Here is a 26,676-nt window from a genome sequence, read left to right on the forward strand (position 1 = left end):
TGCTCATCAGGGGGCACAGAGCTCTGGAGCTCTGGTCTTCCCACTGAGTATTAGGCAAGGCCTCCCAGCCCATGACTTGCTGAAACTACCATTTTTAAAGTGACCTTACTTTAAAAAACAGAAACAACGAAACTATGAATATTAAAACTTCTTACCAATGTCACCAACAGAACTACTTCCTCTGAATCCTTGCGTGCTTCTGCAACAATCCATTCTCCGACCTAAATATTTTTAGTCCTTGGGTGGATATGGACGTCAGATCAGAAATTATGCACGGCCCAAGGGAAGTTTAGATCACTGGTCATCCGAGCCTACATTTTTATTCAAGCTCCTCTCAATTCTACAATTCGCTTGTCCCTTTATTTACTTCATTTGTAATTTAGGAAAAGATGGCTTATACGTGGGTCTTGTTGGGCTTCAGAAATCTTTAAGAACAGACTTGTAAAAAGAAAAAAAAGAAGAAGAAGAAGAAGAAAAGCGTGAAATGTGTCAGGGAAATGGAGCTCCCATCATTTCACTCACAAATTTTGCCTTTTAAATGTAGTTCTTCTGCCAACAGTTCAGTGAAAGATGGTTTCCTTATTGTCATTTATTAGCCGTGACAGGTAGCAACACGGCTCTCAGATAGAGTCTCCCTTTGCCACAATTATCTAGTAATGCCTGCAAGGCAGAAGACTGCTCTAAACTCCTTCCTTCTGGAATGCTTCTCCCAAAGGCAATAGTTCAAAGCAAACCTCTATTAACTGGAACAGTGACATCTGTGGAATTCTCTGGATAGGAAGATCCCACCACTCCTGCAGTGATACCAGAGACTAAGACATAATTACTTACTCTCCCATCACCAGGAAATCAAGTCCAGCCACCGTGTGTGTGTGTGTGTGTGTGTGCGCGTGCGCGCAAGTCTTATATACCCACACTGAGAGGATCACCACCCCGCTGGGTTGTTTAAACCCAACCACCAACTGTCAGTGGACATACTTCCTTCTTGGCGAGGATCTTTCCTTGTTCAGCTCTTCCCAACGGAAAAAAATAACTGTTTTTTCCCCCGCTAAAATTCCATGTAACCAATGGGACACAAGATAAGATAGTACCACCATGAAATAAATTAGCTGCACTACTGGCTTATTAGCCCTTAGACGTATTTACGAATGTGACATAAAAATTACACACTCCTTGCTAACAGGGCTCATGACTCGCAATGGGCAGCTACATAAAAACCTAATATATTTTCTTTCTTTAAGTATCTTTACCGATTTCTTTCTTCTACGTACCTTTTGCTTATGCATTTTAGAGCAGGGAGCCAAGTGGTTGGGGGTAGAGAAGAGAGAGAAAGAAAAGAGAGATTTAGAAAGAGAATAAGGCGACAGAAGTGTCGTGGGACGGGGGAGCCTGGGGCCCATCGGGGGGACAAGATGACCCATCAGATGGCCCGAACCTGAGACTTCAACCCGGTCCCTAGAGACGCATCACCCATCAACCCCGGGGAAGCACCCAGCCTGTCCTTCAAACTGTCCTCTGAGCATGAAAACATATGTGATGTGTTCCATAGAGAGTACAGAAATGACAGAAACAGAGAGTTAAGCCTATAGTGAAAATATAAAAATGAACATACTTCCGTGCGGTAGATTTTAATAAGATCTTAATAATATCAGTGAGCCAAATTACAGATCGCCCTAGAATACAGAGCACAAAACCTCAGAGACAAAATAACAATTCATGAAACCCGAAGAGCACTTTAGAGCGGTAACCATCTTTAGGATAAAGAACCCATTTTCTCAACAAAGCTACTGAGCACGTTTAATAAAAATGATAGGAGATTAAAGACGAGGATCACACAGTCACAGCCCCGAGCCGCCAGGACTGGGAAGGTGAGGACACTGTGCCGGCAGCATCATGAGCTCCGGTTATCCACAGATCTGGACTCAACCTCAAGTCTTATAGAGACTTGAGAATTCCCTCAAGTCTCACTTACAGGACAGGAGCTCCTTGACTCCCTGGTTGCCGAGCAGCCTTGGACGTGAACCGTGTTGGCACACGGAGGAGCAGCGATGCTTCCACAGGGTAAAAGAAGCAGGTGCACGTGCCACTTCCAGCCACATGACCCTGATGCCCCAGCTGTGGTCTCGGGGGTCGACAAGGGGAGACAGGCTATCTCTGTTGCTCCAGGAACAACTCATTATTTAGCTCAAGTAACGTAAGAGCTCCGTGTGCGGTGCAAACCAACACGGGTCCCCACTTCTGGAAGCAGAACGTGCCACCCTGCTGTGGGCAGCAGGACTGCAGAGGCAGAGAAGGTGGCCCGGGCTCAGCTGTGCTCATGGCTTCTCAGGAGAGCTTGGGTGGGTGGCTGGTGGTTTCCCTCAATGCCCTGAAGCCAATACGTCCGCATTAGCTCCTGGCATGGTGGAGGGGGTCCTACTCCCCACCCCCCGCCGCATTCAAGGGCACTACACATTAGTTATGCTTCATTTGGGCCAGACGTTTAAATCAGTGCGTCCGTTCATCCTACCAGGAACACAAAATTATTGATTTGTCGTCCAGGCACCTATAGCAGCGAGAAGCGGCTGTCCAAAGCCACCAGCATCCCAGCAAACCAGGAGACAAAGCAGGAGGCACCCCAGGCCAGCCCTGCGTGACAGGCCATCTACACGCTCCTTGGTTTTAAGCCCTAAATCGATAGTCTAAACAGATGCAGATTCCATGTGACCAGAGAGGCAGTCGGGAAGATTCGAGGCTTTACATCCTTTAGATGTCTACTTTTGCTGTACTGACTATTAAAAAGTTATGTGTAACTTCAAGATGAAAGGTATTAGCAGCTTCTTAGAAGAGGATAATCCCGATCTTTTGGAGATTTAATGAGATATAACTCACTGAAGCTTCTGGCTCGGTTTGGTGTTAATTGAATCAAAGTCAATGACAATCTTGCTGCACTTTGGTGTGAATTTCCTAAACACAAGAAACAAAATATATCAAGATATTATCCAGCGAGTAGTTAAAGCAATTAGTTTACTTTGGCTTAACCTACATTTTCTGTGGGGAGGAAAAAAATTTCCCGGGATTCGCTTGGTATCTTATCTCTATAGGAGCCAATTACATAGTGCACCATACCGAGAGGAACACAAACCCGAAAAGACTAAGACAGAAAAAAAAAAACAAAGATGCACGCGGTGGCTCGGTCTGCATGTTCTCCAGCTAGCTGACTTCATGAATTATCAGGGAGTCAAAGGATTTCCAACAAGTTAGCTGCACAACATGACACCCGATTACTAGCTTTCCCAACAGATTTATCTTCCTTCCTAGGAAATTTCTGCAGCCAACTTGGAATCGCTCGAAAGCAAAAAAGGGTAAATTTTCTTTTACCTCTTGTACAAACAGCAAAACAAACAAACAAACAAAAAATTAGCTTTAGTGACGAGGAATTTTTAAAGTCACATTCAAAAAATACAGATGTAAAAATTTACTCGGGTAGCCTCTAAAACAGCTCAAAGGACAATATCTGGGGACTAATTGCATTCTTGTAAAAAGCCAGTAAACGGTTAATACCTAATTGTTATTATGATGCAAATAATCTGGATTTAAAGTCTCAGAAGGCACAACAGTTCAAGAGATTCATTATGTATAACCTCTATCCCCAGTGATGAGCACAGATACTGTAAAGGAATTGCTTTGAAAGCTTTCAGTCCCAAAAGAAGTTTCCACCACGAATCGAAGATGGTTGAAAGGACCTGCCGGGAGAACATACCTCCCAATCTTTGCCTAGCAAAGATAACCATAGAAGTCGAAATGACTTCCAATGTCAATTTAAAATGTTGCTGTCAGAAGAATTCCTGGTGTTTCAACCTAGCAGTTTCCTTTCATCCTAAATTTCCAATGTCAGAGTTGTTACATTTACAAAATTTACCAAGGTTTAATGTTAATATTACGAAACTTGTGAATTTCACAATTTCTCGCTACTAGAGTAATTTAGTCCAAGCCCCAGAAAGCTCCTAATATTTAACCGCAGTATCATCCGTCAGATTATCTTCTGATACTCCTGTCACTGCTCTCAAAAACCCACTCCCCACACCATCTTGAGATCCACAGCCCACTGCACTTAAAAAGATGCTTCCAAGTGTGGAAGTCAGGCATCTCGAGGAGAAATTAAACGTCAGCCAAGGTCAAATGCGTTTCTTCATCCGGCCTCCGCCCACCCTTTCCCCCATCTCTTCCCACTTACCTGAAGACCACCCCAGCCATATCAAACAGGCGCCTCGCGGCGGTCATCTCATCGCTGTCATGGTATTTGTCAGATATGAAAATAACTTCTTTTATACCTTCAAAGGCAACAGCAGAAGAAGCCCGGTTAGTACAGACACACAGAGCTACTGCGACAGACACGCAGGGGCAGACGGAGCCCCGAAGCGTCTGTGATGAATGACCCTTCCTGAGCCTGCTCGCCCACAACGGCCACTTACCGAAACCCGTATCTGCCACCTTCCAAGGCAGCAGACGACGGATTATTTTTAATCTGCCCTCCGGTCTTTATGGATTTTTTTTTTTAAACAAATGCAAAGTGAAAACATGTCAACTAGTCAAGCCTTGATCCAATCAACAAATTCCCTTTACTGTGGGCAACCGGATTTCTTTATTCACAAGGCGACTACTCCTAACACAAGAGGCTGATGCTGGGGTGGGGGAGGGAGGGGAGTGGAGCGTGCTGGCAAAAATCTGAGGTAAATGCCCTCCATTCTTCCAAAAATGGCTCGAAGAACTGATTCCAGACAGCTCCAGCGACAGCAGATCTGCTTTCTTTTCCTGTCCCCCAGGGCAGCGCTAACTGGAGGGACGAGAGTCTGGGGGGGCAGGGGGGACACACCGCCCTCCTTCTCCATCAGCCTTCGAAGGGACTACAGGGAAGCTGGGTACCAGCAGGGGAGGAAAACTCCCAGAGGGTCGTGCACCACCAAGGAAGGAGCCCAGGATGTTCTTCACCAGGGGCCGGCCTCTGATTGTGCTGCCACCGGACCTCTTCCCCTCGGAGACCCACGGGCTCCTGATAAACAGCCCCTTTAAACCACGCATCTGGCTAACATGATAAGTCTTTAAATCTCAAGCTGAGAGTTTTATGGAGACAAAGTGTAGCCGAATCTCAGATGCGACAGCATGAAAAAGGTGAAATATTCAGAATACAACGGCGTAGATTTACGGTAACTGTAATGTAAGGAAAACTTACAGTAGTACCATTCGAGTCTGATGACATTTATATGCAAAGATATGTTTGGGTCCTAAAACCTCTACCATATATTAATAAAAATTAAAATTTCATATACAGACTCCCAGCTGACCTCGCTTCTGACAGAAGTGCATTTCTCTCCCTCCCCCTAATCTATGCACGACGTGTCGGAGAATGGTGAATTGGCAGTAATTATATGCAATGCCTGTGTTGTTTCTCAGCAGCCGGCAGTTTAAGAAGTTGCAAACTAAATTAAAAACATGCTAAGAATCACAGAGGACACAATTAGTCTTAGACTACCTGGCACCAGTCAAAAACAGAACACAGGAAATACCTTGCAAAGTTGCTAGTGCAATTAATTTGGATCTAAACAACAGCGATTTCAGATCAAGCCCGTCTGCGGCGACGAGAAGGCAGCGATGCAAATGTGACAAATGGGAGGGGGCCCACTCCTACCTGCCTGGATGATGAGCTTGGCACACTCATTACACGGGAACAAGGCGACATACATCGTGCAGCCCTTCACGTCGGCTGAGTTCTTGTTCATGATGGCATTCAGCTCGGCATGGCACACTGCGGGTTTGAGAGAGAAGGAAAGAAAAACTTAACATCGCGACTCCCGAGGAGTTGACTAACGCGGCTGAAGCATTCCGCTCGCCCCTCTTTGGAAAAAAACAAACAAACAAAAAAACCCAAAAACATGGATAACAGACTCGATTTCTAAAAAACTGACCGGAAACAGGAAGTACTGAGAATACCAAATGAGGGCCACGAGGTCCGACAGGGTGATTAGCTGCAAAACCGTTCGCGGGGGCAGCCTTCGGTCTGCAAGCACCCCAGCAGCCAGCAGCCAGGAGAGGCCAAGGTCAAGTATCTTCCCCCACCCTGAGCACGGCAATAGCTCATGGCTCCACAAGACCCTGGGGTACGGGACTGAGCACATAAAATGGCTTATTTGCGCGTTGATACACACATGTGGGGATCTTGGCCGTGACCGTGAAGAGGGCAGGGTGTGATTTCAAAAGTGAGAGTCAGGAAGTGAAGCAGAGCTATTTCTATCCCAAGGGACCCCCATACACACCTGAAGGATGCTGGCAGATAACCAGTGGTTTGTCTTATGTAAGAAAAGATTCCTCTACTTAATGGAAAGTCAAGTTCTTGCTATCATGGCCCATTCCACCGATGATCCCCAAAGAGTGATCCGAGGTCACTCACAGATCTGCCTGAATGCAGTCAGAGGGAGCAGCCTCCTCTCCTCTCTTGCAAACCTGTAAGCCCGGCCGTCTTCCCGGGCGTTGGCAAGGTGTCCTATCCCCTAACTAGCTCACGAGGGCACTCCTCCTCTCAAGGCAGTCGTCCTCACCGCTGTGATTGAGTTGGGAATCCCCTACCTGCGCTGGGAGGCCGCCCTACTGCTCTCGTGCACTGGTATTTAAGTTTCTGGGTGCGTTGCTAAAACTCTATTATCCTCTCCCTGGCAGTGATTTGCAAACCTGTCTGAGCTCATCCTGGGTGTGGCCTGGGATTAAGAGATTTCCCGCCTGATTCCAACGCGCAGCATTGCAGAAACACTTTGTTGCAGAATCCTCTGGTAAGTCCCAAGAGACCTAACACATACTAAGCACACAAGTGCCAAAGTTAATGTTTGTTGAGCAAATTAATGACAATCTGGCCGTGGTCCAAATCATTCAAAACTGCTGGAATTATAAATATGGGGGGCCTCAAGGGGACCCCCAACCCCTATCCTCTCCAACTGACCAACCTTCTGCCCTGAACAGCTTCTTCTAGGAGCACGGGAGCCTTAAATGAAGAGTAGCTTAAATTCACAGCTCTTGGACATTGTAGCCCTGACAGTCAATGAGCCTTTAATTAAGATCACAGCCCATCAGAGAATAGTCTCCACTGGCCGGCCACAGAGGGACCTGAGCCACTCTCCCGGGGATGACAGGAGAGAGAAGAAAGGCTCCCTGGCTCAGTGGCTTTGAGGACACTGGCCTCAGAGAGGCCCCCTTCAGCCTCATCCACTTCCCTGGTGACCAAGATGTACCCTAGCGGGGATTAACACTTGCTCCTTGTTAAACACAATTAGATGTAATTGTTTCTCTTATTTCCCCCTTGAGGGCAGAGACTGGTAGGTCTTCCAGGTTCTTTGTAACTTTCCCAGAGTCTAATGCCCTGCCGTGAACATAATGGGGGTTAAATATTTATTGAATGAATAAAGGAGGAGATGCAGACTCCAACTGTTGATGGTGATGCTGGGAAATACAGGAAGTCCTCTTAAATTCAAATATCGAGAAGAGGCTTTCCTATCAAAAAATATTTTTTGACGGTGTTGGTATTAATCTCCAGAACTACAGTTCCTGAGTCTGTTACTCACTGTTATTACCGTCTTCTTTTGAATCTCTAAGAATGGTCCCATTGACTGCAACCGTCTTCCTCCGATTCATCCCAGGCAGTCTGGGGATAAAATTGAACATTGTATGGTCTGGATTCATTCATGAAAGTTACCACATGAAACTGATTCTCTTGGGCCCCATCCGACATCCCCGTACTAAGGGCAGCAGACAGAAATAAAACTTGGAGTCATCAACAGAATTCCCTTCTCTTAACTACAAAATAACAAGAAGAAAACTACAAAGCTTCTTGTTAGAAACATGGCCTACTGGGCTGTATGAACAACTGAGTATCGGACACATGCGAGACTCTATTTTTTAAGTTTCAAGTTCTTCCTTTTGATCTTTATTTTTTTACTTAAATTCAGTTAATTAGCAAACAGTGTACTCAAGGCCCAGTTGCCGCTCGAAGCTACGTGACCCTCCACAAGCGTGTCCTTCCTGTATTTCCCACTCCAACAAAGTGCATTTCCAACTAACTAAATAAAAATGAATTTTGAAATACCAAGTCATCTAATTCCCAGCTTTTTCCTATTGTGTGTCCAGTTTCCTCCTTCCTTCCTCTAGAATAGCTGACCTTCTCCAAGACAGGCTCTCGACGGCAAATCCTGAGCCTCCTCTCCTAAGGCCAAGGGCAAGACGCAGCCTTGGCCCAGCCCGGTGGAGGCCCCAGCCCCCCCCGACTCAGGCGCTCTCCATTCTGCGTGTCCTTGGTCTCCACTCTCAAGACGCCATCTTCTCGGCATTTCAGATCTCTTTTCTTCTTCCTTTCAAGACGAAATTGTCCTGCCTCCAACTGCAAGACTAATTTATTTTTTAAACAATCACCTCTTGACTTCGTCATGCATCTACAACCTCTGGTTTTTGCTAAACCAATACTTTTCAAACTGTAGGTCAAGAAATCAGTTTAGTGAGTTACAAACAGCTTTTTCCCTATTTTTAACGCAGGGGAATGAAAACAGATGAGATCAGAATGTGTCCTACACGGCAAAGGTTAAGTCCGGTTCCTAAAAACTGTCTGAGGGGTGTGTGTGTGTGTGTGTGTGTGTGTGTGTGTGTGTGTGTGCATGTGTGTTTTCCTGGTGTGAACTGTTTGCTGGATCGCCATAAAAAAAGTGTGTAACTGTAGGCACCTGCGCGGCTCAGTTGATTAAGCCTCGACTCTTGGTTTTGGCTCAGGTCATGATCACAGGGTCATGGGATCCAGCCCTGTGTTGGGCTCTGCGCTCAGCATGGAGTCTGCTTAAGTCTCCCTCTCCCTCTGCCCCTCCCCGCCTGTGCAGTCTCTCTCTCTCAAAATAAGTAAATCTTTTTAAAAAGCATGACTATGGAAAACTGTTGACTTCTGTAATATGTTATTAATATTTACAACAACTGGCAGGGGGTGGAGAGAAAAGGCCTTGATTTGCGAAATCTGCCGATTTCAGCGTGACCACTCCCACATGCCAGTTTCAAGGTCCCGGCATGACAGAGAGTTGGGAAGAGAGATGCAGGGTTTGCTCAGGTGAGCTGGTAGGAGCGAGCTCCCACTGACACCCCTGGGTGGCCTGATCTTCACCCAAACCCAGGCCTCTCTGGGTGAATCTTTGGATTCGCCTGCCCGCCGGGCCCCCAGTTAGCAACAGCTCTCCACTCGAAACCCTCTCAGGCACCAGACACCGTGGAGCCTCCTACTTCTCTGTGGGTCCTTTTCTTTCTCTTGCCTTTCGGGGGATCTTCCAAGGTTCAGTCCTGCTCTTTCATTTTTCTCCTGTAGTCCCTAAGTCTTCATGCATTTGTAGATTCTCAGAAAGCAGATCGATGTAGTAAAACCCAGTGTCCTGTCTTCTCCACGGGCCTCTGCTCTGGATGGTCTGAGCTTTCGCTGTGACTTTTCTCACTATAATAAATACTCCATAGATATCTGACAGCAATAAATGAAGGAATAAATTCATCTTTTTCTAGTGCTAGCATTTTTCCCGTGTCACCCAGGGAGAACTATAGCAAGAGCTACGAATATATAAGAGCCAAAACCAACCAATGAGGAGTGGTCCTGTTCATGACCTTGACACGCACACAGTTTTTACATCTGTAGTAAGCACAGGACAGGGTATTTCAAAGTACACAGTCCCTAGGAAGTATTCACAAGATAGCTAAAGTGTCCCCTTTTGGGCACATTTGCCAATTACCTACCTAGAATTATGCATCTATGACTAAGCGATGACCAAAAGACAACTCCAAGCACTACAAGTGTATTTGATAAGTGCAAAGAGTGACACCAAATCTATCAATTATTCTCACCATTGTTTAAAACGAAAAGAATCAAATGCTGAAAATATCAGATTCATGCATATAAAGTTCTTGATTGCCAGAAGGAGAACCTCTGTTTCAGGTAATTATAAGACAATTCATATGCTTTGGTCTTTTTTTTTTCTCTTCTATTACTAACTGTCAGAATTCAGAACTGCATTAACCTTGGACCACTGAGAAGAGATTGTATAATTAGAAAACTGTATTTTTCAAATTCCCTCTTACGAGGGCTTGATTAATCCTTACTGTCTCAGGTAGGCGGTTCTCTCAAAGTTTGACAAATTAACAGGATATATTCCATCCTGGCTAGATTTAAGAGATTCAACATTTTATGGATTTGACTTTCATCTTATTTGATACAAGACTAAGACAACATCTATTTTAGATAGTACTATTATTAAGGTTACTTAAATAGGTTTTACCAAAAAAAAAAGGAAAGAAAGAAAGAATCTTGAATAATGCTAAACAAAGACTAACTATGGCACAAATAATTTAAGGGGTAACAGCATGGCTCTACCCCTCACCTCTACCCTCACCTACTGGGTTGGGATTGAGAACCACTGGGCCTGACAGAATTTGGAGTCAGGAAAACTAAGCTTCTTGTCCAGTTACAGAAACTCTCTGTATTGGTTAAAACTCTCCCATTTTTAGTGGTACAGAATTTTACGTGAAGAAATGATTCCTCAGGCCTAAGGGGTATTCTGCAAAGGGTGACCTGAAACGTCGTTGGGCAGCCGGTTAAATGAGGGGTGGCTCGGAGGGTCACACGGCCGGTTTCTGTACCACCTTCCGCCACCAATCTCCAGGCTGGACCACAGGAGCCTCAGTAAGTCTCTGGGGAAAAGTGCCTCTGCCCCTGACCTTGAAGGTTCATGGGCTGGGTGGCCACCCACGGGGAAAAAGCACGGATGGGTCGCTTGCTGACAGGCGGGAGGGACAGGACTCAAGGGCCAAGAAGTATGAACTCGGGGTGCCCGAGTTCAAAGTTGACCCTGTGCATTTTTTAAAATAACTCGAAGTTAATTTTTATAAGATATTCCACTTCTGTTCTATTCTTTTCATCATCACCTCTTGAAACAAGGATCTATGCGCTTTTATTCCAGGGGTCCTGTAGATGTCAATCACTGCACCCGCCGCGTCTCTCTGCTGGGGCGCAGGCACCCTCTTTCCTGTGCCCGGAGCCCCACCGATGCGAAAAGTCCATGGAGGAGTGGGGCGCGAACTTGCTCCTGGAACAGATCATTTAGGCAACTGGGGCTTTGGGAGCTAAAATGGAATTTCAACTACTTTTTTCTTAATTATTGAAAGCTATCCTGACAGGGCCTCGTACATCACTGCCAGCCTCCAAAGTACCTATCCTTCAAGTCAATAATTTAACAGCAGAGTGGCCTCTGCACTGAAGCCCCCCACCAGCCTACCACCACCCCTGGAGTACTACCCCCAACCTTATCAATGTCCACTACTACGGCTTCCCCCAAATCCAAAGCATTGCTAGAATTTAGCCCCCAGGCAAGGTCAAAGCTCAAGTACCTTATCTCCCCTTCCTGAACTTTCCAGATCTGTAAAGCAGCTACTGGACTCAGGATCTGAGTTTTCAAAGGATTTGAGCTAAAGATGGGGGCAGGGGGAGGGACAAACAACTTGGAAACAACAGTCGCACCACATCCGGGAGACAATCCCGTCCACACAGGCCCATGGACCACCTCGACCACGTGCAGCCTCTGCTTCCCCAACTTCCCCGAAGGCCCCCCACCCCCCAGTCTTCCTCGCTGACACTTCCTGGCGTGCTCCAAAGCAGATCTCACTCTCAGGGCCTCTCAGGCAGAGCTATCCCTCTGTACTGGGCAGTAGAAGGAAGAGGAGACAGTTTTAAGCTGTAGGCGCGTCCCGCAGACGTGGAGGGATGAGTTCAGGTCGCAGGCGGAGCGCTCACAGGGCTGGGCACTGGGGCTGCAGGAGATGCCTGAGCCCCAGGCAAGAGGCTAGAGACACAGAGAAGGAGCAGCAAAGAGGTAAGGAAGCGGGAAGAGGCAGGAAACGGGCTGAGAGGCGGAGGGTGACAGCGGTCAGCCCGTCTGCCTCACCTGACCACGTCCACCTGCTCAGAATCAGACGCGGCTGCCCCCCCGGCCCCACCCCGGGCAGTGGGTGGTCTTTCTATCCGGAAGATGGAAGGAACTGGGCCTCACAACCTTCTGGCTTTGAGGGACACACAATCCCAGTAGGGAGTTGATGATGATGCCCGCGTTAAGTTTGCGGGTGAAAATAAACACAGGTTCCAGAAAATAAACACAGGAAGCCAGCCCCGCGCCTGGGAAACGTCCGGAGTCCGTTCCATTACCGCGCTGTGCCCAGAGAGGTCTGTAGCGGGAGAAAATGACCGCAGAAAGGCATTCTGGCCAGGCCCGGGAAGACGGAGATGAGTGACTCACTCGGAAGGCGGCCAAATCCTCCAGGCTCTGAGTGAAGCCCCGAATCCTAGGGCCCCCACCTGGGGCAGCTGGAACTTCCCATCTCCACTCCTCGGACGTTCCTCGGGGCTGGACGCAAGACAGCCGGGGCCCGGCCCTGCCTTCCCCTTGCTTCCTCCCAGCGTGACCCCTCGGCCACTCCTCACAGGCTCTGTCTCCTCCACCCACTGGTTCTAGGACGCTACCCCCCTTGTGGAGCCTCAGTCTCCCGGCCTGTGAAATGGGAGAGAAAAAGACCGGTTACAGTGACTATGGTCCGTGAAGAGCGCGGCACAGAATTGCAACCTGGTCAGTGCTCCTGCTCCCCAAGCTCTCCGGCCCGGACTGCCCACCTGAGACCCGGCAGCCCCGGGCTGCTCAGCTGGGCGATGGGAGAGCAGACGTTGCTTTTTCTCTCTGTCCTACCCTGGTCCCCATCCCCTGCCCCCTTCCTCTCTGCCTCTTGCTAAGTAAGGCTGTTGGCAGCAACGCACGGCGCCCGGGGGAACCACTTAGCCCCAATGGTAGTGCTTAGGGCTAAAGAGATTTCTGACTGTGGTGTTTCCATTATGGACAATAAAGCCCCCAGAACTCTAATTACATTGCTTCCCTATGTGCGGAGGGCACACAATCAGGTCAGAGGGAGGAGGGTGTGGAAATGCTGCATTTCGTCGGTGGGTAAGCCGTGCCTCGCTCCTGTCCTACCGTTCACGTGAAACGCGTGTTTGATGCCTGAGACGTACTCCAGAAACAGGAATCGAAACAGAACACTAATCGCCGCTTGACAGCTTTGCAATGCAAATACACACAATAAAGACTCCAAGCTTCCCTCTCGCGTTAATAGCTTACAAGGGGGTAAACTGGGACGGAGCAGTGAGCACTGGAAGAGGAGTCAGGACGTGTGTGTTCTAATTAATTCCGGCTCTACTGGGCCTGCCTCAGGCAACTCACGGATCCTGTTTCGGCGTGCAGAAGACGGGGCTTAACCCACTTGCCTCCGGTTTCTGAGATGAGACCGGAGCCGTGACCCTGCCCTACTTTTCTAGGACGTGACTCTGGCAGGCCTTCTCCACTCCGCACAGCAATCTCCTCCCCGACTCCCCCGGGTCCAAGCCCGCTCACGCTCCCCCTCCCTCCCCGCGGCTGACAACCTTGCCTCATCCTTCACCGAGAGGCTGCCATGGATCACATCCCCCCTGCAACTCCGTGGACCTCTGCGCCGGCTGCCGTCTGACCCCCCACCCCTACCCCAAAACCTAGTGACCCTCTTCTACCGCTAATGAACCTGCCCGGGAGGCCACCCCGCACACCGCCGCGGACCCTCCTCTTTTTTCCCTTTCTGGATTCCTCAGTCTCCTACAGACATAGAAACCCTTCTCTCGGTCCCATCACGCTATCGCCCTCCGTCTTCACACACAGCTCAAAGCCATCTCTCTATGCCGGCCCCGAGCCTCACCTGCTGCTGGCCCTCCGTCTGCCAGGCCATCAGAACTGCCCGCGGCAGCGTCAGTAATGACCTCCAGGTCGCTAAACACTGAGGACATTTGTTGCCCTTCTTAAACCTCTCAGCAGCCTTTGCGGAGGCTGACGGCTCCCTCCTCCTCCTTAGAGCGTGCCCCGAGGTCCCTGAGGGCTCCCACCTTGTCTGCCTCCTCCACCCAACCTCTCAGCGTGCCAGACCTCAGAAACCAGCCCAGAGTCCAGCCTTTGCACCCTCCCTCTATCCCCTCACCCATTTCCACGGACCAATGTCACCCGAATGCCAGACATGCCCCCACGGACGTCCCCAACCTAGACTTCTGTCCCCACTCGCGTGCCCAACTGACTAGGGGACACCCCTACAGGGAGGACTCACAGACACCCCACACTCAGGGTCCAAATCTTCCCCCAAACTGAAGTGCTCAAGCTGGAACTGTCTGAGGGAGTCACTCTCCCTCTAGGACCCCCTATCGCCCAGCCCTCTTGAGGCTGCTTCTAGAATACACCTCAGACCCCTCTCCGACACCCCTACCACTGCCACCAGAGAGACACACGTGCCAGTCACATCAGGGCTGCCATCCTTGTTTCCACTCCTGCCCCGAACCATCCACACATTCCCTACACACCAACTCAATCTCGTAAATCCAAACTCCTTATTCTATAGTCCCCAACCTCATCTCATTACTCCAGCCGTGACCTTGACCGACCTGGACGTTCACCGCTAAGCGTGGGCCAAATCCTTTCCCTCCCACGTAATGCTCCAAGCACCTTCTTGACCAAGGGCTTGCACCAAGCACTCTTCTCAGCAAGGGATGTCCTTCCCATCCCCAAACACTGACCAGCCCACCTTGACCTCTTGGGAACCCATCCAGTCCTTCAAGTCTCAGCCTAACAGTCACTTCCTCAGAAAGGAAGATTCAACAGCATCTATTGATTTCATTCCTGTCTCCCTCCATCACTGAGTCTGAGTTGAAAACATAGACCTTGTACATTTCGCTCACTACTGCAGAGCGCCTGGCATGGGACACGCTAAGTGAATGAATGACCACAAGTGAACATCGTCTGAAAACTGTATTGTGATATAGCATATACTCATGATTTTTAAAAAGGAAGCATGTGACTTGAGAACTCCCCCATCACCAACAGACAGCTCGTAACGGATCAAAGAAGAGCAGGCTCGTGAGTATTTCAACTCCTAAAAAGTTGTAACTCACTTGCAGAAGGAGGAACGACAGTGAGGAATTCCACTTCCCTCTTCCACCTAAACTCAAAATTAATGGCGTTTTGAACAAAGTCTTTTAATTGCAGGATTAAAAAATTCATGCTCAGTTATCATATTCAATATTTTAAATTTACTATGGCATCTATCATTTGGAAGAAGCACAGAGATAAAACTTACACCTCTGCTAATTGGCCAGGACCGACCCTCCAGAGAGCATGAGCAGGAGGAAGAGTGAGCGCTCTAACTCCCTTCTTTCATCAGTGATCCCCACTCAACCCACGATTCTCCGATGCCGTGTTTCAGGAAACACTGTCATGCTGACTGATTCACAAAAGGATTTCTGAAGTCCTTCCTCGCCGTTTGGTTTGGTCTTAGAACACCCTCTTGTCTCCTTGAGTTCTTAACCTGCCTCCTCTATTCATATATTTTCTTGGACTTCGACGTGGGGTCTTTCTCTACCCTCCAACCTTTTTTCATCCAAAGTCTATGAATCTCCATGTTTGTGGGGTAACCTGTATCTTCAACCACCTCCTCCTGCTTGCGCGTTCTGTCTCTGTCCGACTTCGAGTCATCTTAGAACTGGCACAAGTTTCGACCACTGGAAGGACAGAGAGAATACAGCCTGCTTCTCCCCTTAGTAATTCGTCCACACACACAGACGCATATCCTCTCTGTGTCACTGCCACCAACAGCTTTTTTTTTTTTTTTTGAAGATTTTATTTATTTATCTGGCAGACAGAGATCACAAGTAGGCAGAGAGGCAGGCAGAGAGAGAGGAGGAAGCAGGCTCCCTGCGATGCAGGCTCGATCCCGGAAACCTGGGATCATGACCTGAGCCGAAGGCACTGAGCCACTGAGCCACCCAGGCGCCCCCACCAACAGCTTTTTACAGCTCGGGAGCTTTCACCCAGGATGGCTTTGAAACCTCCTTCAGCCCCATAGGCAGAGAAATGAGGCCCTAATCAAATGCAGTCAAAGCTATATTGTTTAGGGGCGCCTGGGTGGCTCAGTGGGTTAAAGCCTCTGCCTTCGGCTCAGGTCATGATCTGAGGGTCCTGGGATCGAGCCCCGCATCGGGCTCTCTGCTCAGCGGGGCGCCTGCTTCCCTTCCTCACTCTCTGCCTGCCTCTCTGCCTCCCCGTGATCTCTGTTAGTCAAATAAATAAATAAAATCTTAAAAAAAAAGAAAAAGCATTATTGTTTAATTTTCCCTTAGAATGCTAGCACAGATGGAGTCCTCAGTGATCATTTATTTCATAAAGATACTGAGAAGTAAATGTCAAGTTATGTTTAGCAAGCCCACAGTCGCTGGGTATAAACATGGCATACCTGGGCCCGAGGCTCCGGAAGCCTGTCTGGGATTCTGCCCTGGAATCTGGTCATTGATGTTTTAAGCACTGTAGGGTCTTTCTTAGCTAATATGCATATTAAAGACAGATATATAAAATCTCACCCAAATATTTTAAAGGGTCCTAAGAAGTCAAAGCAAAATGCAATATAAGTATGTGCGAAAATCTCCAGGAAACCGGTTTTATTCTGTATTTCCAGGAGCAAACAGTATATACATATTCTACTTTTCCACCACTATTAACAAAGTTACTGTTGAAATGTTGAAAATGTTGAATGTTGGGGAAAAAAAAATGCAAAATAAGACCTTAGTCATTCAGGCTGATTTCAGAGAAGATCGGCCCAAATCAGCAAAAACAGATATAGAAAAGATAACAGAACAAAGACTAACAAAACCCATCATTGTCAGCTGCTCTCTGCACCCGCACTGCCTGGCAGCCCAAAGTTCCAGGCCAAAGACTTACTGAAATCGAAAATTTAAAGAAGTTCTATTTACCACAAGGAATATCCACTTACACTCAGAAAATTAACATGCTGCCCCTACCTAAAACCTAAAATGGGTTGAATGTGACCCTGCAATTTTATCGATACTCTTAAGTTTCTCAACAAACCTTTTATTTTGAGAGATAGTACAAAGATGAACTTGAGCTCACTTCCTGCTCATTAATTTGGAAATCGCTACCCTTGGACTACTTAGGTAAGGTTGTATCACAAATTTCCATGAAGTAAACTGGGTCTTTATAAAACCCAGACAAACGTATTTTTATGAGTAGGCTGGATCCTCACAGATGAGCATTTTAGGTTTTCCTACATATGATTTTCTACATATGCTTTGCAGAACTTGCTACTCTCTCTACATGCTTTCTAGATATTCCTAGTGAAACAGTAATCTTTGGCTCTTCAAAAATAATTAACACTGAATCTATAGATTCAAATATGTAGACAAAAGGGCACCTGGCTGGCTAAGTTGATGGAACACACGGCTCTTGACCTAGGGGTCATGAGTTCGAGCCCCACGTTGGGCGTAGAGATTACTTAAAAAATAATAATCAGTAATAAAATAAAATAATAAAATACATAGATAAAAATCAAACTCCCCAATCATGATTTATTCTTTTCTTTTCTTTTTTTTTTTTTTTAAGATTTTATTTATTTATTTGAGAGACAGTGAGAGACAGCATGAGAGGTGAGAAGGTCAGAGGGAGAAGCAGACTCCCATGGAGCAGGGAGCCTGATACCGGACTCGATCCCAGGACTCTGGGATCACGACCTGAGCTGAAGGCAGTTGCTTAACCCACTGATCCACCCAGGTGCCCGATTTATTCTTTTCTTAAGACTATTTATAAATAGTTATCCCTGATCATGAAATATCCTCAAATTAAGCTGGTTAATTTCCAGGGGGGGAGCCTCACACATAAGCTGTTGAATTTCCCCGATTGTCTAAAGCATCACACAATGAAACCTGAGTTCATCCCTTGATTCATAAGAATAATGGACTTTCTTTCTTCCTGGGATAAACTTGCTCAAAGGTTTCCCATTGATTTTATTCGTTATTTCATATAAGAGGTCCTCCTTAGGCACACCGTCAAGGGCCACCACTGCTAGGAGGCCGAGCAGGGGAGGGACGGCAGGAATCTGCAAGTGAAATTAGAATTCTGCCGGCCAAAGAAACAGCAAGTCATCAAGTTCATGGATCTGCCGAACAAAACCAGAGGGCGTTCAATTTCAGCTGGCTGAAGGAACAAATTTGATCTTAATTACAAAGAAGCTCTTACAGGTTTTGAGGAAGTCACAGCTCAAGAAGGATCAGCCGCCTAACTTCTTGATAAATTAGTTTCTCAAGACTAACCTTTTGGATGTCAAAGAAATACATCACGTGCGTGGCAGTCAGGAAAATGTCAGTGTTCAAGGGGGTAAGGTAAATGGCTAAGTAATCGCTAAAATGACATCTATGCATGCTTAGCAATATGCTAACTCTAAAAAATAAAGATGAGATTTAAATATGAAATTTACAGAAGCACCATCACACACTGGTAAAACGGCTGGAAGTTGCCAGGCTAACAGAATGCCTTAATGAATTCCAGCAGTGTCCTCCCCAGTGCTATCTCGTTTTTCGAGTTTTCCTGCAGAAACAGGAACCGACCCTGGAAGGAGCCCCACGTCTCCATTTCTGCCTGATGCATGAAGAATGAGGCTGCCACCCCTCTTGGGACATCAGAACCCGTGGTCCTCCCATGATGGACACGTGGGAAACAGCAGGCAAAGCCATCCGGGCTTCTGGACTGATGGGGACAGAAGAGGAGGCCAAGCAAAGAGGCCTGCTCACCCACACAGACCTCACCAACAGGAAACCGCACGGCAGGAAAACACAGGCGAGCTGGACGAGCAGAGGGAACCCGACTTAAAAAATGCCAAGTTCTGAACAACAGCTCTCCAGGATGAAGGAAGTTGATTCCACTCCAGCTCCCTGGTCTGCAAACTACGTCATCAACATTGGTTACGGAGCCCCAAGGAAGGTGTGATCTCTGAATTACCACGAGTATTTTTACCTCCATTTTATAAAATTGGTATTTTGATTAAATGTGCTTCATTCTAATGAGTTTCACAAAGAGAAAGGAACTCAATATGTCAGCTGAATCCTTCATCCCGGGTTTGCAACCACTCCCTCCTAAAAATAAAAATCTCCCAAAGCTTTTTCATACGGTTAAATTAGATTAATCTGCTGCTTCCCAGTTTTTTAATTGTCACTCGCGTGAAAAGGTGTCACTTTTAACGCTGACTTCTTCCTGCCACTTCATGTTACTGACAGCACCCTAGCTTTTGGATTTTTCAGGAAAAGAATGAGATAAAAGGCAGTTTCTGTGGCAGGGGGCATTTTCATTTTCCATACTCATACTACATTATAATCAAATAGTTTCATGAAGTTTTGATCCCAAGGTCGGAAGAACAAAAACACCCTTTAAAAACGCCTCTCCGGAGACACGGCCCGGAAAAAGCGCCATCTTCCTACTATGTTACAAGTATTCCGAGCTTCCCTCCTCCCCACAAAGTGTCCATCAAGACTAACGACGCTAAACTTAACAGAATCAATAAGGAGAATTGAGTTGTATAAGCTGCTGGTAAACCCAAACTTACGTGGCTCCCAAGCTCCACGTCGGGGGAGCGCTGAAGCAAGCCCCGTGCACGCCGCCTCGTGGGAAGTGAGGGCACCCCCTGCGAGCCCCCGAGCTCGGGGGGGGCTACTTCGCCTAAGCCTCTGCGTGCTCAAGGGCGTGGTGCAAAGGGGAGAGCACAGGTGCTCCACTGTGCTATGCCCCAAGCCGCCTTTCAGAAAAGCTGAATTCCCCGGCCCCATGGGGGAGGCAGCTGGGTAGCGGAGGGCACTGATCTCAGAGTTTGGAGATGTCTCCCTGCTTGCGTCGCATTAAGAAGGATACGTCACGTTTCTGGGCCTTTCTTTTCCCATCCATAAAAATGGGCAGGCTCAGACCCTGTGGGCACGGGACCCTGAGGCACTACTACAGTTCTGCAAGGGGTCCAAGCAGGACCTCCAGATTGCGGGAACATCATATGCCTTCTCCAAACACCAATGCTGGTTCATAAAACTTAGAGTAATGCAAAGGGTTACTGGCATCAAGGAGCTTTTATCAACTATGGATTGTCTTACTCAAAATATGCCAATGGGGGCCCCTGGGTGGCTCAGTCAGTGAGACCTCAGACTCTTGAATTTGGCTCAGGTCATGACCTCAGGGTCATTAGATCGAGCCCCACATGGGGCTCCGTGCTGGGTGTGGAGACTGCTTCAGGTTTTTTTTCTCCCTCTCCCCCAACAGGCTCTCTCTCTCAGAAAAGAAAAGAAGAGATGAAAAAAGAGAAGATGCGAATGTTCTCAATTATATATGGAATCTTAAAAGAAAAAAAAAAGCTCTCTGATGCAGAGAACAGAGTGGTGGTTGCAAGAGGTGGGGTGGGGGGTAGGAATGGATGAAATGAGTGAAGGGGATCAAAAGGTACAAACTTCCAGGTATAAAATCAATAAGTCTTGCGGAGTGTGACATACAGCATGGTGACTGCAGTGAGGAAAACGGAATTGCGTATTTGAAGGTTGCTAGGAAAGCAGATCTTCAAAGTTCTCATCGCACACACACACACACACACACACACGAATTTTTTGTAATGACATAAGGTGATCCATGTCGACTGGACTTCTTATGGCCATCATTTTGCCATGTATACAGATAACAAGTTGTTACATTTTAACACTCGAAATCTAATAAAATGCTACATGTCAATTACATCTCCAAGAAAGATAGGGGGAGTTTAGCTGGCATTATACTGGGGTCCAGGAAGTGTTGTTGACATTTGAGAGAGGATCCTCATGTACTCCAAAGAACAAAGAAATGGCTGGTCTAGAACTCTGCCTGATCCCTAACACTCCTTTACAGGGATGAGCACATCATCTCTCCTTCATCAGCAGCTCGGCTGCCGATAATGTCGGTGAGGAAAGAAAGGGTTCAAATCAAGCCCACTCAATCCCAGACATTACCGCTGATCTTTCAGATTAATTTAATCTTAACATGGAAGTAAAAAGAAAAAAAAAAAACCAAACTTGCATTTTGGCCAATTATCACCAAACATTTCTATCACCTCCAAGGAGATCCAAACATGTGCTTCTCTGTGGCCCGAAATCCCTTGATAAAACAAGACTGAGTGTACAGTTTAAAACTAGTCCTCATTATTTAGACTTAAAGCCCATCTTTACGTGTATTATGATGGTAGTAACACTAAATGCCTTTTAGAAAGCATTTAATACCGTCTATGACTTTTATGGTACATCAAAGTACAAGTCTACTCTAGTGAAAGAAACTGTCCACGTTCTAGCACAGCCGCATGTAAACTGGGTAACGGATGAGCGAGGGCGAAGAGCTCTGAAAACCGAGAGGCAGCGCATGGAGAGTACAAAATAATGCAGACAACCAGTGTCCTGAAACTCAGCAACTACTCAATTTAAAAAAAAAAAAAATCATTGAAGTTGGACAAAAGCCTGCAGGGGTTTGGTTTTGTTTTGTTAATTCCTTCTGGAAAGGAGCTCTGCAAGGTACTTGCCTCCAAGCTGGGGAAAGGCCTCCGAGCTGGGGAAAGGCCGTGTCCAAGAACAAACCGGATCAGCTACTGGAGAACACCTCCAAGTCAGGGGTCGCCTAAGGCAAAGCCTCTGGCCTCTAGGTCACTGCCATGATCGGCCCGGGGCTCACAGTGACCGAAGAAGAAGGGACAGGTCCTGCCTGGAGAGCCGCTAAGGAACCAAGGAGGACCCGTCTACGCCAGTCCAACCACTGAAATCTTTTTACAAGAAGCCTCCGCTTTTTACAAGACTGACACCTACAGACTCCTCCCTTCGGCAGGAGACCGGAGGGTTCACCGTGTGGACTGGGTGAAATAACTCCATGGTTGTCCTTCGTCTCAGTGTACACCGGAAACACATCGAACTTTTCATTCTCGTGGTTTCTACGTGGGACATTGAACCGTACTGTGCAAAACTACCTTCACCGTGTACCTGCGAACAACAGACCGTTTCCCTTCCTCCTTACCATGGAAAGCTTACAGAATCACAATCAGGATGACACGAAAGTTTCTAAAATACGTTAGCACGTCATTCATTTCAGGAGCCCCACTCAGCTACAACGCTAAGGCTGAGAAGACGGTTCTAACTTCTGCCAGGGCTGGAGTTAAAAGGACGAAACTGACAATTAAATCCCCCTCATCACTGAACTACGTTTTATTCCTGGAAAACCCAGAGCTCTGGGCAGCCCCGCACCCCCACGCCACCCCCACTCCTCAGTTCCCTCCCCACCGCCAGGCAGTCTTTCTTTTTCTTTAGAAAATGGAGCGGTTGCCCTAAGCAATTTAAAAAGAAACTCAAGGGGCTTATTTAACATGATTAAGGTCCAGGAACATTAGTAAAAATATATATATTCAGCTAAGTGTAGACTTGGAAATCTTCTAGAGAAAACCCCAGAGGCCAGCCTACTACAGAAGAGTCAACAAAGCAGAAAGATCTTACATCACTCCTCGACCCTCGTTTCCTAAAGGCCCAATCTTTCCCATTTGGATGGGCTTCGTCTACTTTATTCCCAACAGAGGCACTCTGTTCATTTCCAGACAGAAACACAGGTCCTTGTGTTATGAAAAATCAGCAACCAGCATAAGCAGCCCCATTTCCCTCTTTTAGAACACTGGATGCATTTTCTCCAGGGAATTAAAGTTAAGCGAGGCTGTGGTTTGTCCCTCCCAATCGCTGAAGTGGTTCTTCTTGGGGCTCAGATACTCAACAAGTTATAGGAAGCACCCTTCCCTAATTCAAAGATGGACACCAGAGCTGGCCAGGCTGAAGGTTTTCGGTTCCACGCATCTGGCTTGAGGTCTGACTACCAGCCACCGTGGGAATACAGAGCCCGGCCCCCAGAACAGGAAGAAGATGCCAAACCATCCGTTTCCTGATGTCCGGCTTGATGGAGGAAAGATGTCAGAGTTCGAAGCAGTTGGCCAAGAAAAAATTCTTGGGAGGTCTTCGGCACAAAAAGGTTAAGGCACGGGGATAGGACCCGTGGGCAGAAAGAGCTGTCATGGGGTCAAGAGGAGAGGCCCATGATGCATTTTCAAATTGGGAAGGGATTAGGGATAGCATCAGTAGTCTCTAAGGAATTTTGGAGCAAGGTTCCCAGGAGCTTGAGCGGCCCAGCTGTTGTTAGGAAATGGTCATTTATTGCTGCCTAATAAAACCCTAGTCATGAGACCCTTCAGATGTATATCAAAGGGTCATATGCTTGGGGGACAATTGCCAACATGTACCTTGGGGGGGGGCGGATAGAGATAAAGGAAATTTCCAATGGAATTTTTATACGTTAAAGTAGACTTACAGGATCCTGGGGTTGGGCTAGGATTGCCTGTGCCCCTTAGCAAAGTATTATCACGGAGGTAGCTGAGTCTCTAGAGGAAGGTCACTCTGCCTGTTTCAAGGACTCATCAGGGGCTGTAAGTCGTAAGGAAATTTACTAACTTCTCTTCTGCCTTTGTTTCCCACATCACAGCCCACAGTCATTTCCTCCTTCTCAGAGATGAGTTGAGATTTTTTCCTCTGTAGGCCGGGGGGGCTGAAGGAACCCTGCTTCTCATCAGAGCGAAGCCCTGGCCAGTCCTTGGTTAGCTGGCTTTGCTTCTGGGTAGCCAAGAAACAACCCGCGGAGCCACCACGCACATCCTCTGACATACTCCACCCTTGCCCCAGCTAGGGGCTGGGGCCCTCTGCAGAGACGTCTGCCATCCATGCGCAGGGGTTGTAGAGCTCAGTGGACCCCTGGAGCTCCGGGCCACGCTGCGTTGACCACTCACATGCTTTCCATTCACAGACCCTCTCTGAAGCATAAAGGGTCGGGGGCAGCAAGCTAAGGTAGTTGAATAGGATTTTTCTTTTGCCCAGCTGTTGATGACTAAAAAGAGAGCATACTTAAGCACCAGCAAGGCCAAGCCACGAAAGCAGAAGGCAACACAGCCCAGACCCTACCGTAAGGGTACTTGGTATCCAGCCTGCTCTCCGCTGTCCTCCTCCAAGGCAGCAGGTCGTCGCTGCACCCGTTCGGCATTCCGTTATACCCGATGCCGACGATCTTGTTTTCCGCATTCACGATGCAGGCTCCAACCTACAGGGGAACGTGCCGGAAGGCTTGGTGACCTGGCGAGGCTGGTGTGCCCCTGGACAGGCAGCGCATGAAACCAGAAGCTGGCAGAGCTCCAAAGCGAGCATGCGGCTTCCGGAGGCGTGTGAAGGGTTCTCTCTCGCCTCGCTTGCTTTGGGTGGCAGCTCCCACAGGCCAAAGAAAGCAGACCCCCCAGCCCCAGAGGGGGTCCAAGAAGCCTGAATGGTGGCCTGTGAAACACGCAAGCCCCTGGGGATGCAGCACAAAAGACTAATTACTCTGCCTTTAAGCTGCCAAGGACCCGCTTCCGGCTGTGATTTGTTCATTTCCAGGTTATTTCGGTCTCTGTGTGTCCAGACATTCTAGAAAACTCACTTACCTGTGAATTTGGATCTTTGCTTCTCTGTGCCGATAAGAAGGCCACTGCCATGAAATATTCAGGCCATTCCAAATAGTCATCACGTTTTTTGCAGGGAACTTCACTCATGCTGGGTCTAGAAGGAAAAGAGTGGTCGAGAAAAGCATTTTGGTACCCCGGCTTTCCAGGTCAACGCAACCACATGTCAACATGTCTGCAAAGTCAGACAATTTCTGTGACGTTTACCCCGTTAGAAATCACAGATCACGGGGTCCCAGACAGTGTCTCGCCTGAAGAAAAAAATCAAGTTAAGTTACTGTTCCAGAAGTTCGGGTTTGGCATGTAGAGTTCTGCATTCCCAAATATTACATCTATGAACTGCTTTCTCATAGGATTTTTGTCAACCTGGTACAAATGCCTGCGCCACAAATCGTTCTCATCCGTCACCTCCCCCCCTTAGGAAATAAGAGCCAGCACAGGGAGGGATTATCGATCATCTGCTATCTTTCAGACACTGTGAAGGGTTATACACATCATCTTACCCAAGCTTCATTCCTAGCAAAGGTAGTAACATCCCATCTTGCACAACTCCCCTAAATCCCGCAAGATTATCACCCGTGCCAAATTTCACTGGAGCTGTCCCAGCTCTGATGTTAACCAGATAATCTGTCCCTTTTCTTTCCCCTTAGCTTCCCCAGATGAAAACAGATGTTACACTTCTGAGCATCACCTCTGAGTACTGAATCAAATGGGGAGAAACGATGGAAAGTGTCAGGCGCTACAACTGAGGCAGAGTTTTAGTACCGTGGGCTCTGCTCACTCAAGGAGCAAGGCACAAGCTGATCTACAACAGGGCCAGCCCCTGACACTTCCAGTAGGGGATGGGGTCCTTTCAAGGGAAACTAAACAGCACAAGGGCAACACAAGAACCAAGTGGGTATCCCTGAGCATTCTTGAGCATCTGGGCAGAAGGGATGTGTGAATTTCCCTGCACCTGGGCTTCAGGTTCTAGTCCTTGGCGTGTGCAGGTCAGTGCCTCAGACTGGGGGACAGTGAAAAAGTCGCTACTGGGACCCATGATTATCCACTGATTCTGCTGCCCAAATTCTGAGAAGCCTGTAAGCCCACTTAACACCCAGCCATGCTGGACTGCACAGGTTTTACCACCAGCTCAAGGGTTAACGTCCGTAATCGCTGTAGGGTACCGTAGGGTGCCAGGTACGTTCCACTATACAGGAGGTGGGAGGAGAAGCAGAGAGAGAAAGGGAGGTGTTACTCCAACTTCAGCTTTAACGCTCCGGGGAGCCCCGAACCCCGGCCGCAGCAACAGCAGGGACCTACTCCAGGGGGACACACCTGGTAACCCGCCGGGACAGAACCCAGGCCCCCCCTCCCACCAGCCCTCTCGGACCCCACGGGAGCCAAACCACTGCAACCCGAGCCTCCACGTGGGCGCAGGAAGTCCTGCCCGTCCCGCCCTCCCCCGGCTTCCTGGGGGGAGCGAGTCTCCAGTGATCCGGCCCGCCCAGCCGGCGCTCGCGGGCCCCGCAGGAGGTTGCCCCGGGAGGGGTGGAGGTCGGGGGGGATCCTCGGGCTTCCCCGCCCCGAGCCCCCGCCGCGAGCCGGGCGTCCAGCACCCCCGCGCCCAGCGCTCGGGCCGCCCCGCGTGGCGCGCACGCCGCGTACCCGCACCGCAGGGCTGGCCCCGGCTGGTCCTCGGCTCCCGGTGGGCGATCGCAGGCCGCCACCCGCCGCCCCTCCGCCGCCGCGCGCCGGGAAAGGAAGTCGGGAGAAGAGGCGGGGCCGCCGCGGGGCCGGAAGGGGACAGCGGCCGTGCGGCCGCGCGCCCGAGGGAGGGGGTCCCGGCGGGAGCGCACCGGGCGGGGAACTCCCGGGCGGGGTCGCCTCCGCTTCCCGGTGCCCGGCACGCAGCTCGCTCGACCCGCGATCAGGCCGGCGACCTCCAGGACCAGCGCGCCCAAAAGTCTCCTCCCGGGCTGGCGCCTCCCTTTGTTGAGGCGGATGGTTTGGGATTTGATCCTGGCCGGGCGCCGGCTCCTGCATGCCCTTGAGGCCGCCCCCGAGGCCGCCGTGCTGGGACCCGCGGGATCGCCCCGCCGCGGAGGTCCCCCCGCCCCCGGCCGGCGCCCCGGGCTCCCCGAGTTTCTGCCCGCGTTCGTGGTCCCCAGCCTGGGCCCCACGGGGGATGCTCGTGGCGGCTCCCGGGGC

The 26,676-nt window shown here is 48.7% G+C and overlaps 1 protein-coding gene across 2 annotated transcripts; it reads right to left on the bottom strand.

Annotated features, from left to right (window-relative positions):
- Nucleotides 1-1,612: 1,612 nt before the first annotated feature.
- On the bottom strand, nt 1,613-26,385 carry DCTD (dCMP deaminase). Of its 2 annotated transcripts, none has more exons than XM_080796881.1 (6): nt 26,134-26,385; nt 24,469-24,583; nt 23,957-24,092; nt 5,669-5,785; nt 4,217-4,313; nt 1,613-2,946 (listed from the first exon to the last, which is right to left on the bottom strand). In XM_080796881.1, exons 2-6 carry the CDS (start codon nt 24,574-24,576, stop codon nt 2,868-2,870), a joined length of 537 nt encoding a protein of 178 aa, XP_080653007.1. In that variant the 5' UTR covers nt 24,577-24,583; nt 26,134-26,385; the 3' UTR covers nt 1,613-2,867. The 2 variants fall into 2 exon arrangements, with proteins under 2 accessions (XP_080653007.1, XP_080653008.1); XM_080796882.1 differs by having other exon boundaries at nt 26,140-26,191.
- Between the last annotated feature and the right edge of the window lie 291 nt (nt 26,386-26,676).

This window comes from Martes martes, assembly GCF_963455335.1.
Source record: "Martes martes genome assembly, chromosome: 2".
Taxonomy (NCBI): Eukaryota; Metazoa; Chordata; class Mammalia; order Carnivora; family Mustelidae; genus Martes; species Martes martes.

Excerpts from the sequence above, each read along its gene's own strand:
- DCTD (XM_080796881.1), bottom strand. The coding sequence starts at position 24,576 with ATGAGTGAAGTTCCCTGCAAAAAACGTGATGACTATTTGGAATGGCCT. Across the intron at positions 24,093-24,468 it reads GCAAAGATCCAAATTCACAG|GTTGGAGCCTGCATCGTGAA; the intron begins GTAAGTGAGTTT and ends GTTCCCCTGTAG. Across the intron at positions 5,786-23,956 it reads GGATACCAAGTACCCTTACG|TGTGCCATGCCGAGCTGAAT; the intron begins GTAGGGTCTGGG and ends TCAAACCCGCAG.